Genomic DNA, 27,385 nt, shown 5'->3' with positions numbered 1-27,385 from the left:
AGGCAATCAAACAGGCAAAACATCAGTACAGAGACAAAGTGGAGTCCCAATTCAATGGCTCAGACACAAGACAATGGTCTACAGACAATCACGGACAACAAAGGGAAAACAAGCCACGTCGCAGACAGTCTAAACACTTTATTTACCCGCTTTGAGGACAACACAGTGCCACCGACGTGGCCCGCTATCAAGGACTGTGGGCTCTCCTTCTCCGTGGCTGACGGAGACTAAGACATTTAGGCGTGTTAACCCTTGCAAGGCTGTCGTCCCAGACGGCATCCCTAGCCGCGTCCTCATACCATGCACATACCAGCTGGCTGGAGTATTTACGGACATATTCCTGTCCCAGTCTGCTGTCCCCACTTGCTTCAAGATGTCCACCATTGTTCCTGTACCCAAGAAAGCAAAGGGAACTGAATAAAATGACTATCGTCCCGTAGCACTCAATTCTGTCATCATAAAGTGCTTTGAGAGGCTAGTCAAGGATCAAATCACCTCTACCTTACCTGACACCCTAGACCCACTTCAATTTGCTTACCGCCCCAATAGATCCACAGACGATGCAATCGCCATCGCACTGCATACTGCCCCATCTGGACAAGAGGAATACCTAAGAATGCTGTTCATTGACTATAGCTCAGCATATAGTCAATGAACAGCATAGTACCCTCCAAGCTCATCATTAAACTTTGGGCCCTGGGTCTGAAACCCCGCCCTGTGCAACTGAGTCCTGGACTTCCTGTCAGATGACCCTCAGGTGGTGAAGGTAGGAAACAACACCTCCACTTCGCTGATCCTCAACACAGGGACCCCACATGGGTGCGTGCTCATCCCCCTCCTGTACTCTCTGTTTACCCATGACTGCGTGGCTACGCACGCCTCCAACTCAATCATCAAGTTTGCAGATGACACAACAGTAGTAGGCCTGAATAACAATGACGACACAGCCTAAAGTGAGGAGGTGAGGGCCCTGGGAGAGTGGTGGCAGAAAAATAACCTCTCACGATGATCTTGGACTTCAGGAAACAGCAAAGGGAGCACCCCCTTATCCACATTGACAGGACTGCAGTGGAGAAGGGGGAAAGCTTCAAGTTCCTTGGCGTACACATCACTGACGATCTAAAAATGGTCCAATCGGGTGGGGGGGGGGGCCTTGCTCAGGGAAGGGACCAAGAATCCGATAGTCACTCTGACAGAGCTCCAGAGTTCCTCTGTGAAGATGGGAGAACCTTCCAGAAGGACAACCATCTCTGCAGCACTCCACCAATCAGGCCTTTATGGTAGAGTGGCCAGACGGAAGCCACTCCTCAGTAAAAGGCCGCTTCAAGTTTGCCTAAAGGCACCTGAAGGACTCTCAGTCTCTGGTCTGATGAAACCAAGATTGAACTCTTTGGCCTGAATACCAAGCATCACATCTGGAGGAAACCTACCACCATCCCTACGGTGAAGCATGGTGGTGGCAGCGTCATGCTGTGGGGATGATTTTCATCAGCAAGGACTGGGAGACAAGTCAGGATTGAGGCAAAGATGAACGGAGCATAGTACATACAGATTATTGATGAAAACCTGCTCCAGAGCACTCAGGACCTCAGACTGGGGTGAAGGTTCACCTAACAACATGACCCTAAGCACACAACTAAGACAACGCAGGAATGGCTTCGTGGCAAGTCTCTGATTTTCCATGAGTGGCTCAGCCGGAGCCCGGACTTGAACCCGATCAAACATCTCTGGAGAGACCTGAAAATAGCTGTGCAGCGACGCTCTCCATCCAACCTGACAGAGCTTGAGAGGATCTGCAGAGAAGAATGGGAGAAACTACCCAAATACAGGTGTGCCAGGCTTGTAGTGTCATACCCAAGAATACTTGAGGCTGTAATCACTGCCAAAGGTGTTTCAAAAAAGCACTGAGTAAAGGGTCTGAATACTTATGTAAATGTGATATTTCAGTTTTTTGGTTTTATACATTTGCAAACATTTCTAAAACCTGTATTTGCTCTAACCAGGATAGAAAGAGGAGTGGGAGGCCCCGGTGCACAACTGAGCAAGAGGACAAGTACATTAGAGTGTCTCCCGCAAAACACCAGTCTCAACGTCAACAGTGAAGAGGTGACTCTGGGATGCTGGACTTCTGTTCTTTTGCCCATCTTAATATTTTATTTTTATTGGCCAGTCTGAGCTTTGTCTTTGCAATTCTGCCTAGAAGGCCAGCATCTCAGAGTCGCATCTTCACTGTTGATGTTGAGACTGGTGTTTTGCGGGTACTATTTAATGAAGCTGCCAGTTTAGGACTTGTGAGGTGTCTGTTTCTCAAACTAGGCACTATAATGTACTTGTCCTCTTGCTCAGTTGTGCACCAGGGCCTCCCACTCTTCTTTCTATTCTGGTTAGAGCCCGTTTGCTCTGTTCTGTGAAGGGAGTAGTACAGTCGTGGCCAAAAGTTTTGAGAATGACACAATATTAATTTTCACAAAGTCTGCTGCCTCAGTTTGTATGATGGCAATTTGCATATACTCCAGAATGTTATGAAGAGTGATAAGATGAATTGCAATTAATTGCAAAGTCCCTCTTTGCCATGCAAATTAACTGAATCCCCCCCAAAACATTTCCACTGCATTTCAGCCCTGGCACAAAAGGACCAGCTGGCATCATGTCAGTGATTCTCTCGTTAACACAGGTGTGAGTGTTGACGAGGACAAGGCTGGAGATCACTCTGTCATGCTGATTGAGTTCGAATAACAAACTGGAAGCTTCAAAGGGAGGGTGGTGCTTGGAATCATTGTTCTTCCTCTGTCAACCATGGTTACCTGCAAGGAAACACGTGCCACCATCATTGCTTTGCACAAAAGGGGCTTCACAGGCAAGGATATTGCTACCAGTAAGATTGCACCTAAATAAACCATTTATCGGATCATCAATAACTTCCAGGAGAGCTATTCAATTGTTGTGAAGAAGGCTTCAGGGCACCAAAGAAAGTCCAGCCAGCGCCAGGACCGTCTCCTAAAGTTTATTCAGCTGCGGGATCGGGGCACCACCAGTACAGAGCTTGCTCAGGATTGGCAGCAGGCAGGTGTGAGTGCATCTGCACGCACAGTGAGGTGAAGTCTTTTGGAGGATGGCCTGGTGTCAAGAAGGGCAGCAAAGAAGCCACTTCTCTCCAGGAAAAACATCAGGGACAGGTTGATATTCTGCAAAAAGTACAGGGATTGGACTGCTGAGGACTGGGGTAAAGTCATTTTCTCTGATGAATCTCCTTTCCGATTGTTTGGGGCATCCGGAAAAAAAGCTTGTCCGGAGAAGACAAGGTGAGCGCTACCATCAGTCCTGTGTCATGCCAACAATAAAGCATCCTGAGACCATTCATGTGTGGGGTTGCTTCTCAGCCAAGGGAGTGGGCTCACTCACAATTGTGCCTAAGAACACAGCCATGAATAAAGAATGGTACCAACACATCCTTCGAGAGCAACTTCTCCCAACCATCCAGGAACAGTTTGGTGACGAACATGCCTTTTCCAGCATGATGGAGCACCTTGCCATAAGGCAAAAGTGATAACTAAGTGGCTCGGGGAACAAAACATTGATATTTTTGGTCCATGGCCAGGAAACTCCCCAGAACTTAATCCTATTGAGAACTTGTGGTCAATCCTCAAGAGGCGGGTGGACGAACAAATACCAACAAATTCTGACAAACTCCAAACATTGATTATGCAAGAATGGGCTGCCATCAGTCAGGATGTGGCCCAGAAGTTAATTGACAGCATGCCAGGGCATATTGCAGAGGTCTTGAAAAAGAAGGGTCAACACTGCAAATATTGATTATTTGCATCAACTTCATGTAATTGTCAATTAAAACCTTTGAAACTTATGAAATGCTTGTAATTATACTTCAGCATTCCATAGTAACATCTGACAAAAATATCTAAAGACACTGAAGCAGAAAACTTTGTGGAAATTAATATTTGTGTCATTCTCAAAACTTTTGGCCACGACTGTACACTGCGTTGTACGAGATCTTCAGTTTCTTGGCAATTCCTCGCATGGAATAGCCTTCATTTCTCAGAACAAGAATAAACTGATGAGTTTCAGAAGAAAGTTCTTTGTATTAGAATGCCATTTTGAGCATATAATCGAACCCACAATTGCTGACGCTTGTGGTGGAAGAATCAGAATTAGTTGTGTAACAACGTACACCCGGGAGGCCCTCAAAAGGGTTTTCTAATGATCAATTAGCCTTTTAAAATTATAAACTTGGATTAGTTAACACAATGTGCCATTGGAACACACAAGTTAGGGTTGCTGGTAATGGGCATCTGTACGCCTATGTAGACGTTTCCAGGTACAATAGTCATTTACAACATTAACAATGTCTACATTGTATTTCTGATCAATTTGATGTCATTTGAATGGACAAAAAATGTGCTTTTCTTTCAAGAATAAGGACATTTCTAAGCGACCCCAAACTTTGAACGGTAAGTGTTTGAATTTCATCCAGAAGAGAATTAATGACAGCAGGGAAAGAAGAGTGCTGTTCAGTATCATCTACTGTCTACTCACTCTGTATTGGCAAGAAGGCCTCATCACCGTTCTCTCTGATCATTTCCTCTATTTTGTCCAGCAGATCTGAGATGTTCCTTGTGTCTTTCCCCGGCATCTTGCTGTCCACCACGTGATAATAGTTCCCACAGTATTCCAACAACCTGTGGAGCTTCCGCCCTCCCCTCTGAATATGCTCCTCGACGGGCGTTCGGCCCAGCCAATCCCCGCAGCTGAACAGCACCATAGTGTGGAGACACGCCCTATCACCAAACAGGCCCTCCAGGTGGGCCTCCAGGGTCCGCCTCTTACGTGAAGTGAGGGTGGAGATGATGGGCAGCACCAGGAGAAGGGTGTGGGGGCCAGGCCGGAGGAGGGTGGCCCCTCGCTTTGACTCCTGTCTGACGTGTTTCGTGGTGCGTCTTATGGAGAACCAGTCCCAGCCGGGGGTGTCAACAATGATGACCCTGCGTCCGGCCACCTCGGCCTGCCTCCTAAGGCTCTGCTCCGTCTCTGTCCCCGACTCAAAGTCCCGCCGGCCCAGGATGGTGTTCCCTACAGAACTTTTCCCACTCCTTTCCACCCCAGCAAAAGGACCCTCAGCTCTGTGAGAGACAGAGAGAGATAGAAAGCTTTATAACGTGTAGGTTATTTATTCAAACCTTAATGAACTTTTATGAACTATTATGCCAAGTATACAAAATGTAGAAACACAGGTTATTTATTCAAACCTTAATTAACTTTTATTAACTTTTATGCCAAGTATACAAAACGTAGAAACACAGGTTATTTATTCAAACCTTAATGAACTTTTATGAACTATTAGGCCAAGTATACAAAACTCTGTAACAACGTTAACCGGTGTTATTAAATTAACCGTCGTTAAAAACTATTTTAAGAACCCTTTTAGGTCCCAGGTAGAACCCTTTAGGGGTTCCATCTAGAACCCTTTCCACAGAGGGTTCTTACATGGAATCCAAAAGGGTTCTTCAAATGGTTGTCCCGTGGGGACAGCCGGCGAACCCTTTTGAAACCCTTTCTTCTAAGAGTGAAGGCAATAAGAGCTGGTCACCTCTGGGAGGCCCTCCGACCATCCGCAGCCTCTGCCTCTCCCTCTCCTCCTCTCTCATCCGCCTCTCTTCCACCGCCTTCCTTGCCTGCTCCTCCTCTAGCAGAATCAGTTCGTTTACTGCAAAATACCAGCCATGGTTTTCCTTAACCTGCTCCTCTACCTTCTCCAGCAGCTCCTGAACTTGTGTGTTCACCGTGTTGTCATCCCCACTCTGCTGTGTGTTACTATCCAGGCCATGGTATCTGTTACCACACCTCTCCACCAGCCACTGAAGGGGCTCCTCAGCTGCAATGAACCCCTCTACGAACGTCCCCTCAGGTAGCCGGTCAACCCCAGTGAAGAGCACCATGGTGGACCTCCAGGCCCCTCCTCCTAGATGACCCAGCTGCTTCTCTGCTGCCTTCCTGTGAAATTCAGTTCTGTTGGATGATATAGTAGATATAATAGCAAAAAAACAGTGAAAAAATTACATGGTGGATATACAGGTGCAGTTGGGCAGAGGGAGAATTAAAACATTAATTCGGAAGAATTGGAAAATGGGATGAAAGTAGCGAGGGCAGACATTTTTACAGTACAAGGAAATCTGTACAGGAGATAGTGTCATGTAATGGGATATGAAGGCAGGAAGTTATGTTGTATAGGATGAGATAAGGGCATACAGGATTTAACTCCTCTTTGAAGTTGATAGGGAAACATGGCAGTGAAGTCTGTAATGGCTGTATGGTAGAGGAAACGGTTGAGCGTGTATTATTATTTTGTGAAATGTATGATGTAGAAAGGGAGAGGTTGTTTGACACGGTCAGATAGGTTGGATGGGAATGGGGATTGGGTGATATTTTGGGTGGGGGTGATGGGAGTAGTGAGGTTTGTAGGAAATTATTTTATTTTATTAGAAATGAAGGGTTAGCTAAGAGAATATAGCGCTAAAGATAAGTTGTGACCGGCTTCACACTCCAGTACAGTAGGTGGCAGTGTATGCACCTGTCAGTTGGTTGCAAACCGACAATAAAAACTTAAAGAAGAAGACCATGAAGTGTGTGGTTTCAGGGTGGGTGAAAACAGAGTTTGGTGTTGTGGGTCTTGTGGTCTTGTGATAATTGTTTGTGTTTCTGCTGGTCAGAGGGAGAAGGCGCTCCACGGTGAACGAATGATTGCAAGAAACGGGAATTGTTTTGCACTCAAGAAAAGGGTGCCGTTGAAAGGAGTAATTACTGGGGTAGTAGTAAATGTAAAAGTTGACCAACTGAAGGGCAAGATTGCCAGTGTTTGTGATGCTTATAATTTTGTGCGACACAGACAGGGTGGCGTGAGTGGTGAAGCAGAAGAGCCATTGCTTGTTCTTTTGAGTTTTGATGTTGTCTTTGCCGTACAAAGTGATATTAGGTTATCGTGTATGAGATTTTCTGCCGAATACATTACGCTGTTACAGGTGTCAAGCTTATGGGCATGTGGCAGCAGTGTGTTGGAGGGAGGTTTGTAGGTGTGAGAAGGGTGAAGAAGGGCATGAGACAAAGGAATGTGTAGCATTGGGGAAGGTAGTGGTATGTGTTAATTGTAGGGGTGCCCATGGGGCTGGGGATCAGAAATGTCCCGTGTGCGAGAGGAAGGTTGAGGTTTCCAGGGTTAGAGTAGTGCATAAATTGTAATATGCTGAGGCAGTGAAGAATGTAGAGGAAGATGGGTCATGGGGGAGGGTTCCTGAGAGGAGTGGTGTGAGTAGTACCAGTACAGAGGGATAGACCAACAAGTGATATATGTTTCAGTAAGATTGGATTTTTTTGCATTTATAGCAATGGTTATCAAGTCACAGAGAATGGAGGTTGTGGTGGCAGCTGCAGAGAGGTAATTTGGGTGTGCGAGACTTGACATCAGAAGAGTGACAGGGTGTGCTAAGTGGTGGTGTCCCATCCGTACAGGTTGTCAGCCTTAGTTAGGACTAAATCATGTAAATAGTCGAGTAGGGTTGTGTTATTTCTTCTTATTATATATATAATTTTTTTTGTGAGTGTTGTTAGATGGTAGGGTATTTGTTTATTTATTTATTTTTTCAAGCAAAGTATAAGGGAGTTGTACTCCAGTCGAGTAGATGGCGGTAATGCAACATTTATTGAATTGCCAACCGCTGTTAAACCTCATCAAAGAAGATGAGGTTAAACCTGCGTGCTGCCTGAGGCTTGCAACACACGGTTCAGTCATGGACACATTTGGAGACGAATTTAATAAGTATCGTTCGCCGCTGGTGTCACGATATGCCAGCAAGGAAATGGCCTATAACTTCAGTGACAAGAAGAAATTCACAACGTGGAGAAAACTGTGGATCTATTTGGCCAAAGCGGAAAAGGTTTTGCCTCTAATCAGCCACTTAGCCAGCTAGCTGTAATATTGGCTAGTTATCGTGAATGAGCATGCATGTCATTGTCTGTGTTTCAGTAGCTATCGTTTTCCATATTTTTTTTTACACTTTCTGCTACAAAATGAAGTCTATTTTAAGTTTGCGACCTTGAGAGATCCTTCTCAAGTTCCCTGCTCTAAATATAGGAGGACCTTATAGTTAATGAACAGCTTCAGAATATAACGTTACTATGTATTTGCCTTACAAGACAGAAGATGCAAACCAAACAAACTAGCTAGTAGGATGCAGTGTCTTGTGATAAACTGTGGAATATTGATGCATGGTTGTGGATGTAACAATGCATGTAGTTATTCATCAACAGTACCCAGTTTTTGACAAAGTGAGGAAAGTGACTGGGATGGTTGGTATAGTAAGTTACGCTAGTCAATCAACCCTGTAGAAGTCCTTCAGATGTATACCCCTATCTTCAATAGTCTAGCCTCTCTTTAACTTGACATCAGGGTTCTAAATCACTTTCAGCTAGTTCATTGACCCCACTGTTGGCCTACACTATTTGGAAACTGGATATAGATTTCCAGCTATTCCACATGATAAACAAACCTGCAAACAGTGAAACCTAGATAAGAATTGTCCAGCAAATACCTTTTTAAGAGAGAAACACCAGGCTATTTTTAAAGACAAAAATGACTTCCACAGCTCTTCTAATTTACAGGGAGGCTGTGTGTTTGTAATTAACCTTACTATCAGACCCTCTGTCACATGCAACAGCTCATCTGATCTGTTAGTGGAGGGGAAATGGACTACACAAAGATAAGGATATAGGCAGGGCCTAGACTATGGGCAAAAAGTACAAAATACAGATACTTTATGATATTTTGTATCAAAATAAATGACAAAATTCTTGGACAAATATATTTGCAAGTAGCTGGCCCAAACAGCAAAAATATTCTCAGTAATGGTTTTTACATTGATTGTATTATGTTTTTGTTTACTTACCTTAGTTGAGCAAGTCTACTCTGGTAAGGGTGTCTGCTAAATCACCTACATGTATATGTGAAAATGAACTACACACAGTGTATTGTTTTGGGCCAGAGCTATTAGAATAATACTCAGCATGCTTTGCAATTGTTACAATTTGTATATTTAGTTAATTTAGCAGCTGCTTTTAGAACACCCATAGTGCTATCAGACTTCTGATACCAAGGTGAAAGGTGGGCCACAATGTGAACCGCTATACAAAAATGGTATAGGAAAGAAAGTATTTTGAAAATACAATTTTCAGTATTTTGAAAATATAAAATACATTGGAGTGTAATTCAAATGACGAAATACTCAGAAGTAATTAAAATACGTATTTCAAATAGATGTAACAGAAATACTGCCTATGGGGCCTTTTAGAAGCTACACACACACACACATACACACACACACACACACACACACACACACACACACACACACACACACACACAGCAGGGCTATGGTGGTGGAATCTGTCTCTTCTCACACTCGCTAGTCGCTACTATAGTCTTGTGCCCTCATGAAAATGAATGTACACACAGTGTTCCCGTACAAAATGTTGTTTCGTCAGATTTCAAATAGCAAGTTTGTCTCCAATGTCTCTCTGAAATCTGCTGGGGTGGGTTTGTGTCAAAAATAGCCAGGCCAAAATGTCATGGTAATAGGACACTAACCCCCTGAGAGTTAGCCTAGCCTAGCTCTTCACTCTCCTTCCTTGTCCTTGGCCCTAAATAACCCTTCTATGTTTTCAGATATGTAAGTTGCATGTGATTATTAGTGGAAACTCCACCACTGCACTGCTTCTAGCATACCTATCCAGATCCAAGTAAAAAACATTTAAGTATTACTAACGGCTAAGGGGAAGGAATGTCGCTCGCTATTGTCATTAACACAGGGCCAAACTTCTCTGCTCTGCTTACTCAAACAACATATTCTATTTTTCAATGGTTTTAAATAGACCTGCTACCATAATGAAGATTGTGCTGGAATAGTTTTCCTAGTTTCTGTGCGAGATATGGAGCGGAGCGGAGCAAAGCAACCACCTGTAGCTATCTGTTTGAAAGTGATCTGCAAATGTTGACCCACTTTCTGGACAGTTCCACCACACATCCCATTGACACAATTTTTATTATATAGTACCATACAATGTGCAATTACTGCAATGTAGCAACAATGTTTCAGCTTAATAAAAGCCAGAGAACACTTGATAAAGTAGCTAGCGTTACACTGAATGCATATCCCAGAGTATCAGTTAAAAACCTACAATGACAGGCTGCAGTGCTTTCACTACGCCTCTAGGGTACCAGCTCTAATTTTCTCTGCTCCTCTTGTCCTTCCTGTTGACCTCCAGGCTATTGGTCTGCTCCTTATAACTCCATCTCGTCCTCTTATTCTCCAGGCTCTTGGCCTGCCCGTCACCGAAGCCCAGGTAGCAGAGATGGAGAGCCACGCTGAGGACATCGACTTTGCCATGGCGGCAGAGGAGGAGAGCAAGCTGAGGCACGATGTCATGGCCCACGTCCACACTTTCGCCCACTGCTGCCCCACCGCTGCTCCCATCATCCACCTGGGTGCCACTTCCTGTTACGTGGGAGACAACACGGTAAGAGAAGCCCAATGCCAAATAGACCTCTAGATCTGAGATGGTTTGACAGGTGTAGGCATTGTTACTTAGCCTCTGGTGGACTAGGTGAAAGTTTCACCATATTGCTTATACCAATAAAATCCTCTTAGATCTCCACAAGGGCACAGGGCTTGGGTGTTAATTTGGGGTTGGGCCATGTATTCTACATGCAACAGACTGCAGACAGTTACTTTTAGACCAAAAGGACCACGTTATTTTGGGATGAGTGTGCTTAATGGTTACGTTTGTTTCTCATGGGTATATCTTAGAGGTCGACCGATTAATCGGAATGGCCGATTTCAAGTTTTCATAACAATCGGTAATCTGCATTTTTAGACACCGATTATGGCCGATAACATTGCACTCCACGAGGAGACTGCGTTGCAGACTGACTACCTGTTATGCGAGTGCAGAAAAGAGCCATGGTAAGGTGCTAGCTAGCATTAAACTTATCTTATAAAAAACAGTCAATCTTAACATAATCACTAGTTAACTACACATGGTTGATGATATTACTAGTTTATCTAGCTTGTCCTGCGTTGCATATAATCAATGCGGTGCCTGTTAATTTATCATTGAATCACAGCCTATTTCACCAAACGGGTGATTTTTAACAAGTGCATTCGTGAAAAAAGCACTGTCGTTGCACCAATGTGTACCTAACCATAAACATCAACGTCTTTCTTAAAATCAATACACAAGTATATATTTTTTAACCTGCATATTTAGTTAATATTGCCTGCTAACATTAATTTATTTTAACTAGGGAAATTCTGTCACTTCTCTTGCGTTCTGTGCAACAGAGTCAGGGTATATGCAGCAGTTTGGGCTGCCTGGCTCGTTGCGAACTGTGTGAAGACCATTTCTTCCTAACAAAGACAGCCAACTTTAACAAAAGCCCATTTGCGAAAAAAGCACAATCATTGCACCAATGTACCTAACCCTAAACATCAATGTCTTTCTTAAAATGAATACACAGAAGTATATTTTTTTAAGCCTGCATATTTAGTTAAAAGAAATTCATGTAAGCAGGCAATATTAACTAGGCAAATTGTCACTTCTCTTGCGTTCATTGCACGCAGAGTCTGGGTATATGCAACAGTTTGGGCCACCTGGCTCGTTGCAAACTAATTTGCTAGAATTTTCCAAAATTATGACAACATTGAAGGTTGTGCAATGTAACAGCAATATTTAGACTTATGGATGCCACCCGTTAGATAAAATACGGAACGATTCCGTATTTCACTGGAAGAATAAACCTTTTGTTTTCGAAATGATAGTTTCTGGATTTGACCATATTAATGACCTAAGGCTCGTATTTCTGTGTATTATTATAATTAAGTCTATGATTTGATAGCACAGTCTGACTGAGCGGTGGTAGGCAGCAGCAGGCTCGTAAGCAATCATTCAAACCGCACTTTCCTGCGTTTGCCAGCAGCTCTTCGCTGTTTATCACTTCAAGCATATCAACTCCAGAGATTAGGCTGGCAATACTAAAATACCTATTAGAACATCCAATAGTCAAAGGTATATGAAATACAAATGGTATAGAGAGAAATAGTCCTATAAATAACTACAACCTAAAACTTCTTACCTGGGAATATTGAAGACTCATGTTAACAGGAACCACCAGCTTTCATATGTTCTCATGTTCTGAGCAAGGAACTTAAACGTTAGCTTTTTTACATGGCACATATTGCACTTTTACTTTCTTCTCCAACATGGTTTTTGCATTATTTAAACCAAATTGAACATGTTTCATTATTTGAGACTAAATTGATTTTATTGATGTATTATATTAAGTTAAGTGTTCAATCAGTATTGTTGTAATTGTCAATATTACAAAAATATATATATAAAAATCGGCCGATTAATCGGTATCAGCTTTTTTTGGTCCTCCAATAATCGGTATCGAAAAATCATAAACGGTTGACCTCTAGTGTGTGTATATAGATTTCTATGCATAAAGACTGATATGCCTGCTGTTTTCTTCTTCTTTTTTTTCCCTTTAGGATTTGATCATGCTTCGTGACGGTTTTGACATTCTCCTGCCGAAGGTAAGTTAGTGGTTATAGACCAGGGAGGATTAGTTGTACTACCCCCAGGCCTGCACTAGATACAGATAGTATGCTGTAAAGTTATGTCTGAGTAAGTCAGCCAAGTATGATCCTGTATATCCCTCATCTCTTCCGTAAACTAAAAACAAGTTTCTGTCTTTATAGTTGGCCAGAGTGATCGACAGACTATCAAAATTTGCTGAAAAATACGCTGGTCTCCCCACCCTGGGTTTCACACATTACCAGTAAGTATGAACACCTCAGGAGGTTCTAACTGTTAACTCGAAATGACACAACGACAAGGTTCCAGTTCAACAAAGTTTACTATACCGTATGAACACACTATAAGGTAGCCATTCCACTCAAGGCTAGGTCCATCAACAACCAAACTTCCCGCGCAAGCACACTCTTGACAGAGTGATAGTCCCGTAATAACAATCTTCCTCTGTTCTTTAAAGACAAATAAAACATCAACAGCATAATTAAATGTCCAAGTATTATTCAAGTTCCCCATTACAAATGGGTTGTGTGACAGTTTTTATTTGTATTACTCAAGCTGCCACTTTCCATTACTGAGAGCCTGCTCATTTTTTAGTCACAGTCAGCAAGCTGTTCCTTCCTGCTTCTGTGGTCGACTACAGAATCCAGCAGATGAAGGAACAGCTTGCTGACAGAGAAAGTGGTATTCCACATACAGCAACCGTCATTGGACGAGCAGAAAAAGGAAAACACCAGAACTGGTCCAACTTGCAGTACTCTGAAACAGCTACACTCTGGTACAACAGGGTCAGCTGACCTGTCACTTGTAGATAATCTCAGAATTGAACCAGTGGAAAATCGAGAAAAACAGAAATATAGGAATACTTAAAACATTAACTTAACAATAACTTCTATATTAGTCCATGAGCGTAACCCTCAAATTTGGGCTGACGATCTCAGTGATTTTCTTCAAGGTCTATGTCTCTAGAGTTGGAAAATGTGTGGTAGCAGTACAGCAATGGTAGCTTTCTGTGTTATCACTCCTTAATTTCATCCCTCCATCCCATACATTTTCCCCATAGTGATTTTAAGCTATGACAAACGTTGTCAGTATAGAACAAGTTATTGCTCACGTATGGCCTTTAATCAAATATCATTGAAAAGCTTAGTTTCACAGCTATCCATTAAGTCAGTATTCAACAGTGTTCAACAGAACCTTGACCTTTGACCCCTAGAGTACATATAATAATTACCTGTGTAAATTGCTTAAAAAAAGGAAACCCTGATACATTTCCATCTTTGTTTGACAAGTGGTTCTGAAATGCCATGAATTTACATTTCAAATTATATATAATATAACCAACTTTTGAAGCACCAGCTACAACTATTGTTTTAAAAATAGCCCATGTGATGGAGGCACCACATTTCACACACACTGCTGGAACAGGCTTTTAAAAAGATTTGTAGATGCAGGGACATCACAGGATTCAAGTATTAACTCCACAGAAGCCTTTTTCTAATATGGTCGCCGAATAACTCAATAGGGTCTTATTGGATCAATTTCGCATGATCATATCTGTATGAAATATAATTCTAATATATAATTCTAATATCATAAAATGTTAATTGATGTAGAATACACAACCAAATGAGCCAAGTGTGCAGATATAAAGATTATTCACAGCTTTTCGGGTACATTCTTACCACAATTCTGTCTGAATTGCTGATTTCTGAAGATGTCATCATCAATAATTGCAATATTTTATCTTCAAGCATGTAAAATGGATATGTACAAGTGAATAGTCCTGGATGTGAGCTGATTTTAAAATGATATACAATGTTATCCTATTAACTATTGGTAATGTCCTTTCAGAACCACTTGTCAAACAAAGATGAAAATGTATCAGGGTTTCCTTTTTATTGGCAATTTATACAGAACAGGTATTTGTGAAATGTACTCTAGAGGTCAAAGGTCAAGGTTATGTTCACCTGGGGGAGATTGGTATCTGAGCGTTTCAATAATATAATTGAAGGTGAGCATATAACATGTTGTGTACTGACATTGTTGTATACTGACACCTTTCCAACTCTAGGGACATAGAATTATATATATATATATATATATATATATATATATATATATATAATTCTACCTTTATTTAACTAGGCAAGTCGGTTAAGAACATATTCTTACTTACAATGACGGCCTACATGGACTTTCAAGGAAATCAAATCACTTTATTTGTCACATGCGCCAAATAAAACCAGTCTAGACCTTACTGTGAAATGCTTACTTACAAGCCCTTAACCAACAGTGCAGTTCAAGAAGAGTTAAGAAAATATTTACCAAATAAACTAAAGTTAAAAAGTAACACAATAAAATAACAATAATGAGGCTATGTACCGGGGTACTGGCACCCGTGTACGGGGGTACAGGTTAGTTGAGGTCATGTGTACATGTAGGTAGGGGTGAAGTGACTATGCATAGATAATAAACAGCGAGTAGCAGCAGGGTTTGTCATGAAGAGGGCTTCACGACTGTCTTGGTGTGTTTGGACCATGATAGTTCGTTGGTGATGTGGACACCAAGGAACTTAACTCTCCACCTGCTCCACTACAGCCCCGCCGATGTTAATGGGGGCCTGTTTGGCCTGCCTTTTCCTGTAGTCCACGATCGGCTCCTTTGTCTTGCTCACATTGAGGGAGAGGTTGTTGTCCTGGCACTACACTGCCAGTTCTCTGACCACCTTCCTATGGGCTGTCTCATCGCTGTCTGTGATCAGGGCAATCTCTGTTGTGTCGTCAGCATACTTAATGATGGTGTTGGAGTCATGTTTTGGCCACGCAGTTGTGGGAGTACAGGAGGGGACTTAGTACACACCCCTGAGGGGCGACAGTGTTGAGGATCAGCGTGGTAGACTTTCTGTGGCCTACCCTTACCACCTGGGGGTGGCCTGTCAGGAAGAACAGGATCCAGTTGCTAAGGGAGGTGTTTAGTCCCAGGGACCTTAGCTTAGTGATGAGCTTCGTGGGCACTATGGTCAATGAACAGCATTCTCACATAGCTGTTCCTTTTGTCCAGGTGGGAAAGGGCAGTGTGGAGTGCGATTGAGACTGCGTCATCTGTGGATTTGTTGGGGCGGTATGCGAATTAGTGGGTCTAGGGTATCCAGGAGGATGCTGTTGATGTGAGCCATGCTCAGCCTTTCAAAGTACTTCATGGCTACTGACGTGAGTGCTACTGGGCGGTAATCATTTAGGCAGGTTACCTTCGCTTCCTTGGGCACAGAGACTATGGTGGTCTGCTTGAAACATGTAGGTATTGCAGACTCGGTCAGGGAGAGATTGAAAATGTCAGTGAAGACACTTGCCAGTTGGTCCGCGCATGCTTTGAGTAAATGTCCTGGTAATCTGTCTGGCCCTGCATCTTTGTGAATGGTGACGTGTTTAAAGGTCTTGCTCACATCAGTAACCGAGAGCGTTATCACACAGTCATCCAGAACAGCTGGTGCTCTCATGCATGCTTCAGTCTTACTTGCCTCGAGGCAAGCATAAACGTAATTTAGCTCGTCTGGTAGGCTTGCGTGACTGGGCAGCTCACATCTGGATTTCCCTTTTGTAGTCCTTAATAGTTTATGCCCTGCTACATCCGACGAGTAGGATTCTTAGCGGGATTTTTTGTAAGTGTCCGGATTAGTGCCCTGCTCCTTGAAAGTGGCAGCTCTAGCCTTTAGCTCGATGCGGATGTTGCCTGTAATCTATGGCTTCTGTTTGGGATATGTACGTACGGTCACTGTGGGGACAACGTCGTTGACTCACTTATTGATGAAGGCGATGACTTAGGTGGTATACTCCTCAGTGCCATTGGATGAATGCCGGAACATATTCCAGTCTGTGCTAGCAAAACAGTCCTGTAGTGTAGCATCCGTGTCATCTGACCACTTCCGTATTGAGCGAGTCACTGGTACTTCCTGCTTTAGTTTTTGCTTGTAAGCAGGAATCAGGAGGATAGAATTATGGTCAGATTTTTCCAAATGGAGGGCGGGAGAGAGCTTTGTATACATCTGTGTGTGGAATAAAATCACTATGAGACATTGTCAGCCTAAGTGAGCCTGACCAACCCCCCCGGCTCATGGACTATGTGCCATTGTGGATATATCCCATTTGTCTATGAACACTTATGTTCCTCTCAGATTAAAGAGTGATGTATTCAGTCCACTTTTATCTCTCTGCCTTATATTTCTTTCTGTTTTATTTTTATATGAATCTTTATTTTTCCCCTCCACATTTTATTTTAACTTTTCTTCTCCTCTCACATTTATATTTTTTTCCACCTCTCTCTCGTTTTCTTTTCATCTTTATCGCTATCATAAATTCATATATATAACCTACCTACCTCTACCAGGCCGGCCCAGTTGACCACAGTGGGTAAGAGAGCATGTCTGTGGCTCCAGGACCTGGCCATGGACATGCGGAACCTTCAGCGCGCCCGCGAAGACCTGCGTTTCCGGGGTGTGAAGGGTACTACGGGCACCCAGGCCAGCTTTCTGCAGCTCTTCCAGGGGGACCATGATAAGGTGGAGGATCTGGACAGAATGGTCACGGAGATGGCAGGCTTCAAAAAGTGAGTTAAATGTATACTTTTATGTCAACAGTCTCTTGAGTTTCCTATTTGCCACACGTTTTGTCATTTTGAGTACAAGCAAATCCCTGAAATACCTTTTTTTTGTTTTTTTTTTGTCTTCAATCCTGTACATTTTTTCCTCCCAGGGCTTACATGGTGACTGGACAGACGTACAGTCGTAAGGTAGACATCGACTCCCTCTCTCCCCTGGCCAGCATGGGAGCCACCATCCACAAGGTTGGGATGAGATTTGACTGGACATCAGTTTGTTATTCTTACTACCGAAAATCACAAGTCTGTCTATGGAGAAACAATGCCTCCTGGTGGTCTTTGACAGTATTGGAATGACCCACAGGTAATGTATTATACTCTCTTCCTCAGATCTGCACTGACATCCGCCTGCTGGCTAACCTTAAAGAGATTGAGGAGCCTTTTGAAAAGGAGCAGATTGGTGAGTCATAAGAAGGAAATTGGTCCACTTCCTACCCAGGTATAAAGGTATCTAATCCCAAAACTAGGGTTGATTTCCTTTGCATGTCCTTGATTCCTCACACCCTCTCTCCTTACCTCTCAAAGCAGATTGGAGCAAAATATCAGAAGAACCTTCACCTCTGATCTTCTGCTCCAATGTACTTTGAGAAAGAGGCAAGGAGAGAATCAACAAAATACAATTGAGTTTTAGCCCTAGACTTCACTTTGATTTAAGGCACCAACTGGTAAACCATCCTGATGTTTCAGAGTTAACAGCTAGTTTAAGTTATTTTCTAAATGCCAACCCATTGTTACTTGTCTGGGTCCCTCTGACTGCCTCTCCCCCAGGCTCCAGTGCCATGCCCTACAAGAGGAACCCAATGCGTTGTGAGCGTTGTTGTAGTCTGGCCCGCCACCTGATAGCGCTGCTCGCTGACCCCCTCCAGACCGCCTCTGTCCAGTGGCTGGAAAGAACACTGGATGACAGTGCCAATAGGAGAATCTCTCTCCCTGAGTCTTTCCTTACCGCTGACATCATCCTCAGCACCCTGCAGAACATCACCGAAGGCCTGGTGGTCTACCCCAAGGTAAATTCGTTGAATTTATTAGATAATTAGAAGTAGTAGGCTTGTCCAGACAGAAATGATTGAGGATAAAAAACACAATAAACCAGGGAGCTTATTTCCATTGTTGTCCTCATAAGGTGTTATCACCACCATTTTAAACCTTGTCATTTCATGAGTAATGCACACCCAACTGCACTTATCCCACAGTACGTCTGTTGGCACATCACAGAGGAACAACATTCAACTCAAACGGTTTTGTATGTTATGTAGGGGTGTAACGGTTGTGTGTGGGAGAGAGCGCTCCTCCTCCTCCATCATCATCATTTAAATCTCCAGTTTGGCAACATTTTGGCTTCCCAGTAGACGCAAAAATGTATTTAACTTCGGAGGAAATCAACTAAATGTATTGAATTTATTAGAATATTAATTCATTTGCCCAAGATGATGATAAGACATTAACAAAATGTCATTTGTATTTTTCCTTTAACTTTCTGAAGAGGTAATGGAGCGAGAATGCCCCTGTCTGTGTATAGCTGTACACAATGATGCTAATGACAACTGTCTTCTGGTAGATGGAAAGTCTTTCCCATAAACCTTCTCAATGAAATGTTAACCATAAAGTAATCTATGGACAGTGCCTTTGGAAAGTATTCAGACCCCTTGACTTTTTCCATATTTTGGTACGTTGCAGCCTTATTCTAAAATGGATTAAATAAAATCCTCAGCAATCCACAACAATACCCCATAATGACAAAGAGAGAACAGGTTTTTAGAAATGTTTGCATATGTATTAAAATTAAAAACCGCTGCCTTATTTACATAAGTATTCAGACCCTTTTCTATGAGACTCGAAATTGAGCTCAGGTGCATCCTGTTTCCATTGATCATCCTTGAGATGTTTTTACAACTTGATTGGAGGCCACCTGTGGTAAATTCAATTGACTGGACATGATTTGGAAAGGCACACACCTATCAATATATATATCAATATATATAAGGTCCCACAGTTGACAGTGCATGTCAGAGCAAAAATCCAGTCATGAGGTCGAAGGAATTGTCAATAGAGCTCTGAAACAGGATTGTGTCGAGGCACAAATCTGGGGAAGGGTACCAAAATATTTCTGCAGCATTGAAGGTCCCCAAGAACACAGTTGCCTCCATCATTCTTAAATGGAAGAAGTTTGGAACCACCAAGACTCTTTCTAGAGCTGGCTGACCGGCCAAACTGAGCAATCGGGGAGAAGGGCCTTGGTCAGGGAGGTGACCAAGAACCAGATTGTCACTGACAGAGCTCTAGAGTTCCTCTGTGAAGATGGGAGAACCTTCCAGAAGGACCACCATCTCTGCAGAACTCCACCAATCAGGCCTTTATGGTAGACTGAAGCCATTCCTCAGTAAAAGGCACATGACAGCCCGCTTGGGGTTTGACAAAAGGCACCTAAAGACTTGTTTATCTGAAACACGTTTATCTGAACTCTTTGGCCTAAATGCCAAGCGTCACGTCTAGAGAACCTAGCACCATCCCTACGGTGGCAGCATGGTGGTGGCAGGGACTGGGAGACTAGTCAGGATTGAGGCAAAGATGAACGGAGCGTAGCACAGAGAGATCCTTGACGAGAACCTGCTCCAGAGCTTGCAGGACCTTTTAGCCTGGGGCGAAGGTTCCCTTCTCAACAGGACAACGACCCTCAGCACACAGCCAAGACAACGCAGGAGTGGCTTCGGGACAAGTCTCTGAATGTCCTTGAGTGGCCCAGCCAGTGCCCGGACTTAAACCTGATCTAATATCTTTGGAGAGACCTGAAAATAGCTGTGCAGCGACGCTCCCCATCCAACCTGACAGAGCTTGAGAGGATCTGCGGAGAAGAATGGAATAAACTCCACACATACAGGTGTGCCAAGCTTGTAGTATCATACACAAGAAGACACAAGGCTGTAATCGCTGCCGAAGGTGCTTCAATAAAGTACTGCGTAAAAGGTCTGAATACTTCTGTAAATGTAATATTTCAGTTTATTTTTAATAAGTTAGCAAACATTTCTAAAAACCTGTTTTTGTTTTGTCATTATGGAGTATTGTGTGTAGATTGGGGGGGGACAATTTGATACATTTTAGAATAAGGCTGTAACCTAACAATGTGGAAAAAGTCAAGGCGTGAATACTTTCCGAAGGCACTGTATATGATATCCTGATTATTCAGCAAACTCTGCAATCACGTGTGCTACATAAACACTGTTAACCAAACAAGGCACTTGCTGGTGTGCACCTAAATGAAAGGGTATCTACACCCAAAAATGAAAATGTCTCCAATGTTGTTTTTTCTTTTAAAGTGATTTTGACAGTGGAAAATCAGAAACCTGGAAAAACAAAACGGAATTAGGCAAAAAATAAAGCCATTTTATTGGGCTCTACATTAGGGGCAAGAAAAAGTATGTGAACCCTTTGGAAATACCTGGATTTCTGCATAACTTTGTCATAACATTGGATCTATTCTTCATCTAGGTCACAATAGACAGTCTGCTTAAACTAATAACACACATATGTTTTCATGTCTTTATTGAACACACTGTGTAAACATTCACAATGCAGGGTGGGAAAAGTATATGGACCCTTGAATATAAAAACTGGTTGACCCTCCTTTGGCAGCAATAACCTCAACCAAATGTTTTCTGTAGTTGCGGATCAGACCTGCACAATGGTCTGGAGGAATTCTGGACCACTCCTCTTTACAAAACTGTTTCAGTTCAGCAATATTCTTGGCATGTCTGGTGTGAACTGCTCTCTTGAGGTCATGCCACAGCATCTCAATCGGATTGAGGTCAGGACTCTGACTGGGCCACTCCATAAGGCATATTTTCTTCTGTTGAAGCCATTCTGTTGTTGATTTACTTCTGTGTTTTGGGTCGTTGTCCTGTTGCATCACCCAACTTCTGTTGAGCTTCAATTAGCGGACAGATAGCCAAACATTCTCCTGCAAAAGGTCTTGATAAACTTGGGAATTCATTTTTCCGTCATTGATAGCAAGCTGTCCAGGCCCCGAGGTAGCAAAGCCTGCCCCAAACCATGATGCTCCCTCCACCATACTTTACAGTTGGGATTAGGTTTTGATGTTGGTGTGCTGTGCCTTTTTTTTCTCCACATAGTGTTGTGTGTTCTTTCCAAACAAGTCAACTTTTCTTTCATCTGTCCACAGAATATTTTGTCAGTAGCACTGTGGGACATCCAGGTCAGACATGCAGCAATGTTTTTCTTTTCTTTTTTTGGACAGCAGTGGCTTCTTCTGTGGTGTCCTCCCATGAACACCATTCTTGTTTAGTGTTTTACGTATCGTAGACTCGTCAACAGAGATGTTAGCATGTTCCAGAGATTTCTGGATGTCTTTAGTTGACACTCTAGGATTCTTCTTAACCTCATTGAGCATTCTTCGCAGTGCTCTTGCAGTCATCGATGCATGACGGCCACTCCTAGGGAGAGAGCAACAGTGCTGAACTTTCTCCATTTATAGACATTTTGTCTTACCGTGGACTGATAAACATCAAGGCTTTTAGAGATACTTTTTTGACCCTTTCCAGCTTTATGCAAGTCAACAATTCTTAATCTTAGGTCTTCTTGAGATCTATTTCGTTCAAGGCATTTTTCACATCAGGCAATGCTTCTTGTGAATAGAAAACTCAAATGTTGTAATTTTAAAAAAAAATTTATATAGGGCAAGGCAGCTCTAACCAACATCTCCAATCTCGTCTCATTGATTGGACTCCAGGTTAGCTGACTCCAATTAGCTTTTGGAGAAGTCATTAGCCTAGCGGTTCACATACGTTTTTCCAACCTACACTGAATGTATAAATTATGTATTCATATAGACAATAAAAATACAACAATTTGTGTGTTAGTTTAAGCACACTTTGTCTATTGTTGTGATTTAGATGAAGATCAGATCAAATTTGATGACCAATTTATGTAGAAATCCAGGTAATTCCAAACAGTTCACACAATTTTTCTTGCCACTGTATATGATCTATTCCTGGGTTAGTTTTGCATATTTTGCCCAAACTAAAATTAATTACAGTAACTTGGCCATTAATTTTCCTACTGTACCGAAACTAAACCGTGACCGCAATACGTACCGAAACCTGGATTTGGTGAACCGTTACACCCCTAATGATATGTATCCCTTTCTCGTCACTATAATTTATCTATCTCTTTCCCTCTCGCTTTCTCTCATCCTCTCGCTCTCTCTGTCAGGTGATCGAGAGACACATCCATCATGAGCTTCCCTTCATGGCTACAGAGAACATAATCATGGCTATGGTGAAGGCTGGAGGCAACAGACAGGTACGCACCCTTCTAGTTCAGCATGACACCACAACTTATTAGAACAGAACGTATTTCTCAGACTCCACGTTGCATAATTAGTCGCACATTGCATAATTAGTGTAGCACACCTATTCCTCCATCAGTTTTTAAAATATAATTTAGCTGTGGTGGCGAGTGGGGATGCAGACCCTAATGAGTTTTCTGTTACATGTGCATTTTATACATTGGAGCAGGGTGAGCAGAGTTGATACATTGTGTCATTTCATCACCTGGTATAACCAAGAGCACAGGCCAGTCTGAGTAGGCTTTTCAGTTGCAAGTTCGCTGTCCTGTAGCCTCTGAGTGACATAGCGGAACAATGAAGCACCATTTCTCGACAGGCATGCTTTACAGCAAAGAAAATGGCTCGTCTCTAGCTTAAAAGGTTAATAAAATATGACCTTTTTTCTTCCGGTGCGATTTCATGCACATTTGAGAAATTCACAAACCATGAGTCCCTTTTTAAACTAATCCTAGGTTGCTAATTATTAGTTTGATAACAAACAATGTTGTTCAGTCATGTTCTTAGGGCTGCAATCCCGTTAACGGGATCGATATGACAACAGCCAGTGAAAGTGCAGGGCGCCAAATTCAAAACAACAGAAATGTCATAATTAAAATTCCTCAAACATACATGTATCATATACCATTTTAAAGGTAATCTTGTTGTTAATCCCACCACAGTGTCCGATTTTCAAATAGGCTTTACAGCGAAAGCACCACAAATGATTATGTTAGGTGACCGCCAACTCACAGAAAAACCCAGCCATTTTTCCAGCCAAAGAGAGGAGTCACAAAAAGCACAAACAGATAAAAATTAATCACTAACCTTTGATCTTCATCAGATGACACTCATAGGACTTCATGTTACACAATACATGTATGTTTTGTTCGATAAAGTGCATATTTTATATAAAACAATCTCAGTATACATTGGCGCGTTACGTTCACTAGTTCCAAAAACATCCAGTGATATTGCAGAGAGCCACGTCATTTTACAGAAATACTCATTATAAATGTCGATGAAAATACAATTCTTAGACTTGGAAATATTGATATACCTCTCCTTAATGCAACCGCTGTGTCAGATTTCAAAACAACTTTACGGAAAAAGCAAACCATGCAATAATCTGAGACGGCGCTCAAAAAAATTAAAAAAATTATCCGCCATGTTGGAGTCAACAGAAATCAGAAATAACATTATAAATATTCCCTTACCTAAGATGATCACTCCCAGGAATAGCAGTTACACAATAAATGCTTGATTTGTTCGATAATGTCCATTTATTTATGTCTAAGTAGCTACTTTTGTTAGCGCGTTTAGTACACAAATCCAAAAGGTCGTGCAGGTCCAGCCGAATGTTGGACGAAAACTTCAAAAAGTTATATTAAAGGTCGAAGAAACTTGTCAAACTAAGTATAGAATCAATCTTCAGGATGTTATTTTAAATCTTCAATAACGTTCCAACCGGAGAATTCCTATATCTGTAGAGAAGCAATGAAACGCAGGTTGCTATCATGTGAAATGTGCGTGACCAGGACCTGGCTCTCTGCCAGACCACTGACTCAAAGAGCTCCCATCTGGCTCCACAACACAGTAGAAGCCTCATTCAAGTTTCTAAAGACGGTTGACATCTAGTGGAAGCCCTAGGAAGTGCAACTTGATCCATATCCCACTGTGTATTCAATAGGGGCTGGGTTGAAAATCGACCAACTTCAGATTTCCCACTTCCTGTTTGGATTTCTTCTCAGGTTTTTGCCTGCCATATGAGTTCTGTTATACTCAGACATCATTCAAACAGTTTTAGAAACTTCAGAGTGTTTTCTATCCAATACCAATAATAATATGCATATATTAGCAACTGGGACTGAGGAGCAGGCTGTTTACTCTGGGCACCTTTCATCCAAGCTACTCAATACTGCCCCTGCAGCCATAAGAAGTTTTAATTAACTAGCTGGCTAACAACCTGGTGACTTGACAGTAGGTCTAGTCAAATTTGATTGGCACTAGCAGAAAGGAATAGACTCTGCTATTTATGATATGTGCTTCAAAGGTATGATTCGTACAGGCCTAATGTAAGCATAAACTATACCAAAAATCTATCTCTTTCTGGTGCTCCTTAAATTATGTTTGTTGCCTAATGCTTTTAGTTTGGTGCCTAAGTTGTGAACTGTGTGTGTGTGATAGAGGCTAATGGATACTTGTTACCGTGACAATACTGCTACCTCCTGTATGTGTGCTTATTTTCTTAAACAGTTCAGTAACTGAATCAAATGACATTTTAATCCCCAGATTGCATGTATACTGAACTAAAATATAAACCCAACAAGTGTTGATCCTGTCATTCATGAGCTGAAATAAAATATCCCAGAAATATTCTATAAGCACAAAAAGCTAATTTCTCTTTACTTTTGTGCACAAATTTGTTTACATCCCTGTTATTGAGCATTTCTCCTTTGCCAAGATAATCCATCCATCTGACAGGTGTGGCATATCAAGAAGCTGATTAAACAGAATGATCATTACACAGGTGGACCTTGTGCTGGGGACAATAAAAGGCCACTCTAAAATGTGTAGTTTTGTCACACAACACAATAACATGTCTCACGTTTTGAGGGAGCATGCAATTGGCATGCTGACTGCAGGAATGTCCACCAGCGCTGTTGCCAAAAAATGTAATGTTAATTGTTCTACCTAAAGCCGCCTCCAACGTCATTTTAGAGAATTTGGCAGTACGTCCAACCGGTCTCAACTGCTGAACACATGTAACCACGCCAGCCAGGACCTCCACATTCATCTTCTTCACCTGCGGGATCGTCCGAGACCAGCCACCCGGACTGCTGATGAAACTGTGGGTTTGCACAACCGAAGAATTTCTGCACAAACAGTCTTAGGGAAGCTCTATGCGAAGATGTGTTGCGCTGCATGAGGCATATGGTGGTCACACCAGAAACTGACTGGTTTTCTGATCCACTCTACATCTGTGGCCAACAGATGCGTATCTGTATTCCCAGTCAAAGTCTTTGAAATTGTTGCATGTTGCATTTGTAATTTATGTTCAGTTTATTATTGTGTAGTCACACAGTAACAGTTTCTTGTATTTGTGTTCTTTCACCAGGACTGCCACGAGAAGATCCGTGTGTTGTCCCAGCAGGCAGCAACTGTGGTCAAACAGGAGGGGGGGGACAATGACCTTTTGGCCAGGGTCCAGGCTGACCCCTACTTCGCCCCTATCCTGGGCCATCTAGACAACATCCTGGACCCCAAGACCTTCATCGGCCGCGCCCCCCAACAGGTACTATACAGAACACCTGTTATCTTTGTTTTTCTCAACTTTGCCTCAGAGTTTTGTAATATCATTTTAAAATACCTGTAGTTAAACAGAAAATAATATCCAGCACACTGAGGATCTTGGTACAGATTTAATGGTGGCAAAAAGATCCATTCAATCTGTTGAGAATCAGAATCACGTGCTGTTTTGTATTTATTACATTATACAAGCTTTTCTCCATGTACCTATAGTTGATGCAACCTAACTCATCATTCTCTCTCTCACTCACTCAGGTGGCGAGGTTTCTCTCTGAGGAGGTACGCCCTCTGCTGGAACCTTACAAGGCCGAGATTGACGTCAAGATCGAGCTGGAGCTCTAAAATGGGGGACAATCCTGACCTGTAAAACGACTAGCCAAAATACTAAAACCCACCCTTAATTTAACCCTGACTTAATTTAAACCAATTCTGAAATATTGTTTAGCAAGTTAGGAGTGGCCTTCTCACTAAAACAAACACATACTGTTACACACCAAAATAAACCTCATGACTGACATTGCATGCTTTACTGTATGACAATAAAATACTGAAATCAGAAGTCAGTGAGTTTGTAATGATGTAATGTGAAACTAGCAGAGTTAGAACATATACATATGAAATCTCTGAAATATTTCAGGCCCCACGTCTATATATTTCATACTGTTCCAAAACTGTATTTTCCTAACTTAATGTATGATTCACTAAGCAAAAAATAAACATGGTTGTTAATGAAATTCCTTGTTACCTATTTGAGGCACAGTAAACCTTTTAGACTAAAGGACCCAGCTTCCTCTTCAAATGGTTGGGATCAAAGGTCCTTTGTCCCACCAGTCTTTATTACCAAGAGTGTCATCGTATGAAGTTGATAATATTGGTTCAGTGGAACCATTATTACACTCATTTATTGCTTTGTATTTGAATTATCTAATACTCAACAGCAGACGCCCTGTTACAGCTTTCAGTCTGGAGAGAAAGAAGACTATATGAAGTCCTGTGTTTGATATACTTTGGTTTCACTATGTTTGTGGATGTACAATATGAATTATGTATGACAGAGATTATATTTAGAAAATAGGTACCTGAAATGGAAAGAAAGGGTAATGTGGAGTGTGAGAACGAGGTGTGCAGAGGAAGCCCACAGCTTGTACAGTATGTTACTGGCAAGCAAGTAGTTGTAAATAAAAAAAAATATTGTTGGCCACGCCGTTACCGTAATGTCTTGCATAGCAAACCCCTTCAAAAATGTACTTTAAAAAATGATTCTAAGTAGAATAGTTACACATTCTAAAAATAATAGGTTTATTGTATATAGCGCTTTTCATTACAAAGAGAATTTCAAATACGCTTTAAAAATAATACATTTAGGGTTCTGGCAGTAGCAAGTGATGGTGTTCCACTGCTGGTGGGGTGTTTAGGCAGTTCAGAAAG

The 27,385-nt window shown here is 42.1% G+C and overlaps 1 protein-coding gene and 1 pseudogene across 1 annotated transcript; one reads left to right on the top strand and one right to left on the bottom strand.

Moving 5' to 3' along the window:
* Positions 1 to 4,543: 4,543 nt before the first annotated feature.
* Positions 4,544 to 6,206, bottom strand: LOC139423547 (GTPase IMAP family member 9-like; annotated as a pseudogene).
* Positions 6,207 to 6,625: 419 nt separating this feature from the next.
* Positions 6,626 to 26,691, top strand: LOC139364563 (adenylosuccinate lyase-like). Its single transcript, XM_071101397.1, has 11 exons — positions 6,626 to 7,943; positions 10,375 to 10,578; positions 12,612 to 12,656; positions 12,822 to 12,901; positions 17,041 to 17,259; positions 17,406 to 17,496; positions 17,641 to 17,710; positions 18,079 to 18,317; positions 22,537 to 22,626; positions 25,767 to 25,943; positions 26,213 to 26,691. Exons 1-11 carry the CDS (start codon positions 7,689 to 7,691, stop codon positions 26,297 to 26,299), a joined length of 1,557 nt encoding a protein of 518 aa, XP_070957498.1. The 5' UTR covers positions 6,626 to 7,688; the 3' UTR covers positions 26,300 to 26,691.
* The last annotated feature ends 694 nt before the right edge of the window (positions 26,692 to 27,385 follow it).

Source organism: Oncorhynchus clarkii, chromosome 13 (assembly GCF_045791955.1).
Source record: "Oncorhynchus clarkii lewisi isolate Uvic-CL-2024 chromosome 13, UVic_Ocla_1.0, whole genome shotgun sequence".
In the NCBI taxonomy this organism is placed as follows: domain Eukaryota; kingdom Metazoa; phylum Chordata; class Actinopteri; order Salmoniformes; family Salmonidae; genus Oncorhynchus; species Oncorhynchus clarkii.
This window is presented reverse-complemented; position numbering and strand designations above follow the sequence as displayed.